We start from the raw sequence: 11,470 nt of genomic DNA, 5'->3' as shown, positions 1-11,470 counted from the left end.
TCTCTCTCTCTCTCTCTTTCTCTCCATATGTCTTCCTCCTTTCAGTCAGATAATCTAAAACATAGATGATGGAAAATGTAATTAGGGTACTGGCGTTCTGTTTGCGTTTACACATTTGCACTCTGTAGTTGTTAATAATCCAGTCTATTAGAAATAACTATAGTATTCAAACTTCAAATACGAGAAGATTGGGAGAAACTATTAAAGAAGCCTTACTTTCTATCGTTGATTGTTCACTTCCAAACGAACTGAGTTGTTATGAAAGGATACTGTTGACGAGGTATTAACCCACCAGGAAGTTTCAAACTTTATGGCTTATAATAATAATAATATTATAGTCTACAAACCTTTCCACCGGAATGCTTGGTACAAATGATAAGATTTGTGTCTTTGCACCCACTACTCGAGAGTTTGTTTGCTATTGAATTTAGATTTTGATCTAGTAGACAAAACAGAATGTGAAAATCACTATTATTCTTATTTGTCGATATAAATCCCCACGTTGTGGAGTCGCCTTTGAAATGACTTAGATCTACTGCTTCTTCTGGCGTTATTTTGTATTTTAAAGGCACAAAAATAAATTGTGATATAATAACGTTAGTTTTGATCATCTATTATCTGCCAAATTCAGCACAAATCGTTACTTGTACCATCTTGCTAGTTTTTGCTTGTACTTACTACATGTATATTATTTTTAGGTTGGGAAAAGGGGGGGGGGGGATTTCACTAAAATGATGTCCTGGTCTCCCTCAATTCCCTTCCGGCTCTTTCAACTAATGTTCAACTCCTCCTCCTCCATTCCCCCCTCTACCTCCACGTTTTCTTCCTTCCTCCTCTTTCCTTTGTCTCTCCTCCCCCCTCCACTCCTCCTCCTCCACTTCTCCTCCACCACTCCTCCTCCTCCATTCTTCAGCAACGGTTACACGCAATGATAAATTGTAACAGATTCGCCATGTGCGAGAACTGTCCGTTTTATCGAACTGTGTTGTCTGTTTACACGTTCCAATCTATAATCGTCCAGTTTTCTTTCGATCGAGAAGATTCTTCGTTATTAAGCCAGCATGCCTCTTTGCGACGACATAAATTTGCGTGCATTCTATGGGAAGATTTCAAGCCCTGGACCTTATGAATAAAAGGCGAACACTGTACCTCTAGATCATGAGAGCGCCCCCCGCCCCCCTCAACCCCATCCGCTGTACATTTTGATAAATAACAGAACAGTATCTTTGAAGAAGGTGGCCATACTGTACCGCGTTGTGTGTAGAAGTAGAAGCTTTGACTTGACTGAAAGGTCGTTTGCCCACCTTGCTCCATCAGTTTGGAACTCTCTTCCCCAACCTTTGAGACATACAACATCTGAGCCTAAATTTAAAAGAAATCTTTAAAGACACATTTAATTACATCATTTTTATGTCAGTAGATTCATGTTCGGTACAATGTTATGTAAATGACTATGTATCCATTTATGTATTTTGCGAAATGCATTGTGTATATTATTTTATTACGTATATGTATGTGCTCATTTCGTAACAATGTGTAAGCGTGCCCGTGTGATAAGCAAGTAGATGTGTGTATGTGTGTGTGTGTGTGTGTGTGTGTGTGTGTGTGTGTGTGTTTGGCGTGCATGTGTGTGCACATGTGTGCGTATAATGTGTGCGTGAGTGTGTGTGTGTGTGTGTGTGTTTGTATGTATGTGTGTGTGTTAGTGTGTGTGTGTGTATGTGTGTGTGTATGTGTGTGTGTATGTGTGTGTGTGTGTGTGTGTGTGTGTGTGTGTGTGTGTGAGTGTGATTGTGTGTGTGAGTACGTGAGTGTGTGTCGCGTGCGTGAATGTTGTTCGTACATGCATTTATGTAAAGCGCCGACAGCTGTGTTTACACGGGAGTGGGCGATATAGAAACTATGATCTTCATCATTATTATTATTATTATTATTATTATTATTATTATTATTATTATTATTATCATTATTATGCTCAACGCGCCGAGTGACCTTATTCATAACTTCACATTTGACGATCAATTAAATAATAACATTTCTAAAATTTACATAATATCGCATCAAACCAGGATCCATGCGAGCTACATTGCTTATTTTGAGACGCTGATTCCGAATCGGAAATAAGTTTTAAGATGCGATAATTATTTTATAACATTTTGCACTCTCAGTTTAATCCTGCGCGACGACAAATTTTTAAGTGATTCTTCGTCACAGCGCGTCTATCCCCAAATCTGAACATGATCGCTCGAAAAATATCAAACAGCGCTTGGTTTCTCGACTGAAGTCTTCAAGCCATCGTCCAATTGTCCAATTGTTGTACAATTTTGAGGTTACATCTTAAACGATTTATCGTATGATCGCTAGATCGTCCAGTTTTTGTACAATTCATCGCTACGTATAACCGGACCATAATACGGGGTGCCCACTACGGATGGGATCGGGCGATCGGCGCCCTTCTAGGGTGCCTAAAAAAAAACAACGTGTGGCGACTAACCTAAAGACCAAATTGTTGAGGTGTGCTGTTGTTATGTGTAGTACGTCGCACTTGAGTTCATGAGTGACAGTTCAGTGAAAGTGTCCAAGCTGTTCGGGTGGAATGCATAGATGATATGTCTCGTCCCGCAATGACTTACTAGTGTGTGTGTCTCTTAATGCTACATTGGTGACCCCGACAACGGTTTTCACACATCAATATTGATACAGTAGGTCCACTTCCTCATTCCTGTGGTCAACGGTATCTTTTGACCATTATTGACCGCAGCATATGATGGCCAGAGGTGATCCTTATGCCTAACATAACAACAGACGAATGTGTCAACGCTCTCATAGGAGGCTGGATCTCCCGTTTTTGTGTTCCTGCCGATGTATCATCGGACCGAGGATCTCAGTTCATTTCTGCAATTTGGACTGACATAGCTCAATGCCTTGGAGTCCGCTTACATAGAACAACGGCTTTTCACCCCCAAGCAAATGGAATGATCGAACGGTTCTATCGCTCACTGAAAACGACATTGAAGGCAAGACTCACTGGTAACTACTGGGTGGAAGAACTTCCTTGGGTACTCCTTGGGCTACGAACCGCTCCCAAGGATGACCTGGGATATCCATAAGCAGAACTGGTCTATGGCGAGCCACTGACCGTTCCAGGTTATGTTTTACCCTCTGAAGCATCTGCCTGGTCAGCAACCGATTTTTTAAACAGCTTTTCGAGCTAAAGCACAGTTCACTAGGCCTGGACGGGCTATCCACCACAGTGACCCTGTCACATTCTTCACACCGTCTTTGTTAACAGCTAAGTATGTTTACATCCGCACAGACACCGTGAAAAGTTCACTTCAAAGACCATACACAGGTCCTGACATGGTTCTCGCCCCAGGAGAAAAGACCTTCCTTCTGGACATTGGAGGCCGCAAGGAACGCATTTCAGTAGATCGCCTCAACCTACCCAACCTGTCCATCTACAGCAACCAGCACGACGCGGCCGCCCTCCGGTGTTGCGGGAACCAAAGCCTACCGTTAGGAACACCGATGGGCGAGAGCAAGCTACAGAGGAGGTTCACCACAGACAACTCACGTCACGTGCTGGACGTCAAGTGCGTTCATCTGCACGCTACCAATGATCCTATGAGACGTCTGTGCTGGGGGGAGGTGTGTGGCGACTAACCTTAAGACCAAATTGTTGAGGTGTGTTGTTATGTGTAGTACGTCGCACTTGAGTTCATGAGTGACAGTTCAGTGAAAGTGTCCAAGCTGTTCGGGTGGAATGTATGAATGATATGTCTCGTCCCACAATGACTTACTTGTGTGTGTGTCTATATATGCTACACGTGCTTGTTTTCAGTTTCAGGCGAACGAGTCGGGCGATCGGTCAGATCCAGACGTAGTGGGCACCACGTGTCACAATTTATCGTATGATCGCTTGATCGTCCAGTTTTTGTACAATTTATCGTATGATCGCTAGATCGTCCAGTTTTTGTACAATTTATCGTATGATCGCTAGATCGTCCAGTTTTTGTACACTTTATCGTATGATCGCTAGATCGTCCAGTTTTTGTACAATTTATCGTATGATCGCTAGATCGTCCAGTTTTTGTACAATTTATCGTATGATCGCTAGATCGTCCAGTTTTTGTACAATTTATCGTATGATCGCTAGATCGTCCAGTTTTTGTACAATTTATCGTATGATCGCTAGATCGTCCAGTTTTTGTACAATTTATCGTATGATCGCTAGATCGTCCAGTTTTTGTACAATTTATCGTATGATCGCTAGATCGTCCAGTTTTTGTACAATTTATCGTATGATCGCTAGATCGTCCAGTTTTTGTACACTTTATCGTATGATCGCTAGATCGTCCAGTTTTTGTACAATTTATCGTATGATCGCTAGATCGTCCAGTTTTTGTACAATTTATCGTACGATCGCTAGATCGTCCAGTTTTTGTACAATTTATCGTATGATCGCTAGATCGTCCAGTTTTTGTACAATTTATCGTATGATCGCTAGATCGTCCAGTTTTTGTACAATTTATCGTATGATCGCTAGATCGTCCAGTTTTTGTACAATTTATCGTATGATCGCTAGATCGTCCAGTTTTTGTACAATTTATCGTTACGTGTAACTGGGCCATTACTCTTCCTCCCCTTCTCCTCCATCACCACATCCTCCTCCTCCTCCCCCTCCAATACAAAACACATCAAACACTCGAGATGGCGAGCTCATTTCTTTTTATTAGTTCACATATCCTTCGTTGCATTTCATAAAAAGTAATTCTTATACTACGCCGTAACAGCTACAGGATGAACAAATCATATCTATAATAATATACATTTACAAGGATGGGCATGAGCATAGTGTGTGTTTACGTGTGCCAATGATTAAAAAAAAAACCAACATGATGGCAATTACTGTTTGACGATGTTAGTGATAATGAGGCGGATGAAAGTGGCTTTGAAAGACGAAGACGAGCAGGGGCCTCTACGGGCAGGAAAAGAAAGGAGCTTGCTTCGAATTACTGGAACAAGTTCGACCCAGCATTGACCGATCCACAACTGGTTTAATGCACATTGACTGCACTAGGCTTTCGCTCAGGTCTGAGCTTTGCTGAGCTCATATCAGATTCCAGGAACGAGAATGAAATTAAAGATTCAAATAAAAATGTATAAAAAAAGATTAAAACAAAAATAAAGCAGTTGAAGAAAAAAAGTGGACAGTGACAAAGAGGCAACAAGGGCATGTGGGAGATGCAACATAGAGATACAGCTGGCTTCAATAAATGTGGGTCGCAGAAACCGATCTGGTAGGTGTGGCAGGAATGATTTCAACTCTCATTTATTGGTAGGGGTGTTCCTAGACCAAAATGAAAGTGGAAATGTCGAATTCTAATCAAGAGAAGATATCAATCGCCTGACCCTGTCATGATAAAAGTTTATAAACCACTGTTTTCCCACCTTACCCAATGCTATCAACAGGACGTCGTTTGGTCAGCATAGAGTTATGTTGAGCACGTTATGCTTCAGCTATGGTTAGCATAAAGTAATGGCCAGGTTAGTTTTGTAAACGATATACGTGATGAAAGTTATGAATTCATCATTATCAAGTGCCATATCTGCGGCGGACATCGGCGACCATGGTTCTCCATTCATTTCTTTGATGCTCGAGCTACATTACCCTGATCTTATCCCGTTACGAATGGTACGGGGGTTTATTATGCTTTCGTTAAGTTTAACATTTTCTATAATATGTAAAGAAAACACTCTAGATAAAGAACATGAACTGGAAGGATTGTTGTCTTAGATTTCATCGAAAGAAGCCCCTGTTTCAGTGTCTAAAACAATGAGGTAGATAAGCTATTTTCTGTGTAACTGATTGGGGTCAGAAAAATAAAGGACCTAAGCTACCTTATGGTCATTTCCAGACAAACCTTAAATTAAAACAAAATAACAATAAACAAAAGCTGGAGTTAAGACTATGCTGCAGGGTTTGGGTAATTTGTAAATGAATTAACTCTGATCTTGTCATTTCATACAAATGCCGTGTTTTGTTGTCTCCCCTGGTATGTGTCTCAAAGAGTTACAATGTGTTGATGTGTCGTCATACAAGTACTGAGAACTCTTCTTTTCGGTAAAACGTGACTTACATTCTTTATAATTAAATTATGTTAAAAAAAAATTACCCTTTCAATTTTTAGTAGATCCAATAAGCATGATAAAGGGGCTGCAGTAAAAAAAAAAAAACAAGCCAAATCGTATGCACATTATGTTACGTAAAGTCTGGGAAAGTGCCTGAAGAGGAATTTTAAAGGGTCTTCCAACTTCAAGGAAAAAAAGCTTGGTACATGATATTGTACTAAGTCAGAGAAATGGGATGGATTAGAGGAACATTGTTGACCTGCAACTACTTTTCTACACGTCAATTTTGAATAAATGTTTGTGTGAGACTTCTTGAGCATGGTTTTTGGAACATGTTAAAACAGATGGATACTTAATTCTAACACATTTTTATTGACGTTGAGACGATGTGACAGTACAGAACAATTATTGTTATTAATCTATAACAAATTTGGTAAGATGAAGTTTTCACACCTAGTGACCTTTAATGGTTAATTACATTATTCGAATACAAAAATGATTGATCAATATATTGCAACCATAATATTATAAACCCTATTTTAGATTTTCACTCATTTCTCTGTCCTTGCCTCATCCTTTCTATCTCTCTCTCTCCCACACAATCAATCAATCAATCAATTAATCAATCAATCAATCAATCAATCAATCAATCGATCAATGAACTGATCTATCTATTTATCTATCGATCTATCTATCTATCTATCTATCTATCTATCTATCTATCTATCTATCTATCTATGTGTCTGTCTGTCTGTCTGTCTGTCTGTCTGTCTGTCTGTCTGTCTGTCTGTCTGTCTGTCTGTCTGTCTGTCTGTCTGTCTGTCTGTCTATCTATCTATCCCTCTCTGTGCCTAGTTGGAGCAAGTGATATATAAAAGAAAAAATAAGGGGGGGTGGGGAGGTGGGGGGGGGGGGTGAAACGAATTTTAAAAAATTAGACAAAGTAAGAAGGGCGAAGCTCAGTAGTTAGAACCCGCACTGAAGAAAACTCACTGAGCTTAAATTATATCTGAGAGATCATAAAAGGAATTAAACAAAGGACCTTCAGGTCACAATGCTAAATGTTTTCAGTACTGAACCACACAAAACTCCGGCTCTGTTCTCCTGTGATAAGACCCTAACAACTTGCCTGAAATGTGATGTGTAGCAGAGTTTGTAACAGCCATCGCAAGAATCAACTATTACCCCCAAGTGTTAGGTCTTTCTTCTGAATACTACATATCCTCATTTATAAACTAAAACATAAGCTACCACTTCTTCAAAAGCTAAGATATCGTCAAGCACGTAAGGTTAGGCACTAGCTTTTTAAGACAAATAATCTATTATATTTTTTCAACGTCTCCAACACGTGATGATGTTGAATTACATAGGTCTCTTTTTGTCACCTTTGCACACAAATTAGAAGTTAAAGTCATGTCTTTTTCCTGAAGGAAACACAATGCACCTTGGCTTCCATTCAAAACTTATTCAGTTATCCACAAATTACCCGCTTCTTCTCACTCCTCCGACTTCCTCCCCTCCTCCTCTTCTTCCTCCCTCTATTCCTCTTCCTCATAATCTCTGTCTTATTGTTTCTATCTCTTTCGCTGGCACTCTCCATGTCCTCTTCTCTTTCTCTCTCTCTCTCTCTGTCTCTCTCTCTCTGTCTCTCTGTCTCTCTCTCTCTCTCTCTCTCTCTCTCTCTCTCTCTCTCTCTCTCTCTCTCTCTAACATAGAACTACTCAGCATGTTAAGAGGCAAAAAGCAATTAAAACATTGGAACTGATTCTATTATATATTCACATATGATACCCATGATAAAAAATCTTAGACAGTCGAACAATCGAAGGTACAATTTATAAGCAAACCATTTGTGTTTTTTTCTGTATAGGTATATTCCATTAGATTTAGCTTATGGATAACTATCTGTCAGCAATGTAGTGGTTGACACCAGAAGACACCAAAGCGTGCCTATACCTATACATATAATGTTTTTCTATTTCAGCCCTGAAAGACATGCTTTAATAGGTGTTTGAAAAGTCTTGAATCTACCTAAGACAAATGGAATACTGTGAAATGGGTATGAAGCGTCATGAAGATGTCGTAATCTGATGATGAGAACAACAGTGAATGGTCATCTACAAGATGATGATGAGAAGAGATTATACATGGGTACTAAACGAAAGGGGAAAAACGCGTTCACACAACAAAAGTAGTGCATAGTGATGTGACTTTGGAACATTACATTTACCGTCTGGTATCTCGTGTGCTTTCGAGGTGAGGTGGGCTCACAGGCGCCTCTATGTGAATGGATATTTTCTTTTGGTGGAAAAATACATTGTTACCCTTTACGTTAGACCTAAGGATCCTCAACCGGTTGAACACATTGTTACGATAAATATTACCATATGAATTTGTTATTGCTTTTTGTTTAGATATAAGAATAGAATGACAATAACTGCTATTTGCTAGGAGAGCAGTCATCAAATTGGAATAAACTGACAACTGCTTTGTGAGATAAATAGATAGACAGACAGACAGACAGACAGACAGACAGACAGACAGACTGACAGACAGACAGATAGATAGATAGATCTAGATAGATAGATTGATAGATAGATAGATAGATTGATAGATAGATAGATAGATCGATAGGTAGGTAAATAGATAGATAGATAGATAGATAGACAGATAGACAGATAGTTAGATCAATCGAAAGGACATTTTTTCAACTTCATAGTTGTAATCTAAACAAGCACAGCTACTTTGTATAAAAGCTGTATAACGAGAACAAAGCGTGTAGTATTTGTCCAGTATAAACACAATCCAAACTCACATTTTATTTATTATGCTGAAATAAATATGTTAATGCCCCATGCAGGGTATTTATGTCAAAAGGTTGGATCAGATATTGTTGCAGAGTTTGTTCTTAGAAGGCAGAAGAAAGCTCAAAGTATGTAAAGTAAGAAGCTCTCTTCAGCTTTTGGTAAACAAAGGTTTCAACATGCAAGTCGTCGAGGATTTTGGTTTATTTCATACGTTTTATCGTAGAAGAGAGGCTTAGCTCTGACAATAATATAGTATATACAAAAGAATAGTTTCTTTTAAAAAGTTGGTTTCATAAATCTATGCAAGAAATGACATACAAGGGAGTGGGAAGTGGTTAATGTATTTGAAGGGGCCAGGCGATAAACAAGCTAAGTCCCATTAATCCTAGCACAACCTAGCCTGTATTTCACAATTTTATGAAGACGGCGTGTTCTTAACTTGATTTGCTAATAATGCAAAAATGTACTTTATGGGTTACCTTGTTGGTTTTCCTCTTGATTATATATACATGTACTTCCATAGAGATATTCTACAAGTACTGTTGTAAGCTCATCCTTTCTTCGGTTTTTAGCAAACTTCACCAGAACCCCGTTGGCCAGCGACGTTTCAGGGTGACCCGAGTTGCCCTTCACCTGGCAGAGGACCGAAACCTGCACCCCCCCCCCCCCCCCCGACATCCTAATAATACCGAGTAAGGACAAACTAAAAGTTAAGTACTTTTGTAAGTTACGGTTTGGCAACCTGATCTTTTTCTAAGAATGGACTTATCCTGTTTTTCACTAAACCCCTCCATTTACGTTGGCTATATACTCAAGAAAGATGCTAGATTTACAATTTTTATCCCGTGTTTTTTTCTCAGTTGAAATGTTTAAAAGTCGTTAATAGTTTTGTTTACATATTCTAACGGTCTCTCGTTTCAATGTGCACTTGGAACTAAACTTGAAGGTGAACCTACACTGGACACTGTGCCTTCTGGATCAGGCCAGTAAACAAAACTGAGTGCATAAATATCTCATCGCAAAGAAAATTTACAAATTCATGATCATCTGTTTTGTAATACGGGTAATTATGTGTGTATCAACTATTGCTTACATTTCTGTCGTATGCATGGATTATTGGGTCAGTGAAAAAAACAACTTTGGGCTGTTGGTCTTTTGCCTTGGCTTCTTTTCCCTTGCCGTCTGCCTTGGGTAAAACTTCATCCCGCCCCGCCCCATCTGTTGACCTCTGTGTTGTACTGCTGCCTATTTCAGAACACTCCACGCCGGTCATCTCAGCCGGCTCACTGCTAGCGAGAATGGGAGCTGTGCAAGACTTTAGCGACGATTTCAAGGACCTCATTCCCACATACTTCTTGCCGTCAGAGCCGGTCGGTGACTTTCTCGACGGGCTTTTAGGGCCATGACTCGACGAGGTTCTGAGGGGGTCAAAGTCTTTGTTGGCCTCGCGGATTGAAATAGACGCAAAATCAGATGTCTCTTTAGGCTCGCACGGTGTGAGAAGACTGGCGTGGTCTTCTGACGAAGGAGCTGCGGGGCATAAACTGTCCTCGTTCTCTGACGAGTGTTGCTTCTTATCGTCCTTTGAGGGAGAGTGAGCGTGGCCCTTCTTGTCGTGTTTGCCTTTGAGATCTTTCAGTTCAAACGCTTTGAGGATGCGTCCGCTGAGGAAGCTTCCTCGTCGCTTATCCTCCGGCTCCTGAATTTCATCCTCCTCCACCTCGTCCAAGCTTTGCGTGAGGCGAGTGCTAGCTAAGCCGAAGGCATCGCCCACGCTACCTGATCGTTTCCTCTCGGGCAGGGTCGGCACTTTCAGACCAAACAGGTTCGAACCTGAATAAACCTTAGGCAGCTTCGCCCACATGTGACCATGGTGGTGCTTCGTCTCCCCGAACTCTAGGAGATCCCTCTCCTTACTGTGCTCCTTCGGCGACTTATTCTTCTTCTCTTCTGAAATCTTATGCAGCTTCGTAGAGAAGTCAAACTTGAACGCTGTCTTTTTCTTCTGTTTGCTCCCATCCGAGCTCTCGTCGGAGTCCCGGTCTTCGTCTTCACTCGCGCTAGTGGGGATGGGCGTGGACTCCATGACGATCTCATTAACCATCTTCTGGTCCTCCTCCAGATCGGCGCGACTGCTGACGATGCTGGGGTTCTTGCCGATCTTGGTGAGTCGCTCGGCCGCCACGCTCTCCATGGTGCGTCTCATGACGGGATAGCGCTCCAGCACCGCCGTGAAGTGTTCCACGGCCAGAGAGTACAGGCAGGCGTACGTCTCCGCTCGGACACTGGCCACGCGCCGGGCGTTGGTCAGTAGACAGATTTCTGTCGAGTGGGTTAGTGGTCCGCGTGTGTTGGAGCAGGAGGGTCGTTTTGGTGTTGACGTTGAAGGCGTTCACGTAATAGAAAGGGGAGAAAGGAAGGGAAAAAAGTAAGTATCATGAGTAAACACTAAATTTGATATAGTGATGCTGATGATTTATGATGATGATGATGATAATATTACAATAAAAGCTGCTGCTGCTGCTGCTACT

General features: G+C 41.0%; 1 protein-coding gene across 1 annotated transcript in view; it reads right to left on the bottom strand.

Moving 5' to 3' along the window:
- Nucleotides 1-10,811: 10,811 nt before the first annotated feature.
- LOC100533424 (hyperpolarizaion-activated cyclic nucleotide-gated cation channel) overlaps nt 10,812-11,470 on the bottom strand; it is a gene marked incomplete at both ends in the record, with an annotated part of 135,047 nt that continues 134,388 nt past the window's right edge. Inside the window, 1 exon segment of the mRNA NM_001204707.1 lies at nt 10,812-11,262. Within this exon segment, the coding sequence (NP_001191636.1) occupies nt 10,812-11,262 (451 nt within the window).

Source organism: Aplysia californica, unplaced genomic scaffold (genome assembly GCF_000002075.1).
Source record: "Aplysia californica isolate F4 #8 unplaced genomic scaffold, AplCal3.0 scaffold00039, whole genome shotgun sequence".
NCBI lineage: Eukaryota > Metazoa > Mollusca > Gastropoda > Aplysiida > Aplysiidae > Aplysia > Aplysia californica.
This window is presented reverse-complemented; position numbering and strand designations above follow the sequence as displayed.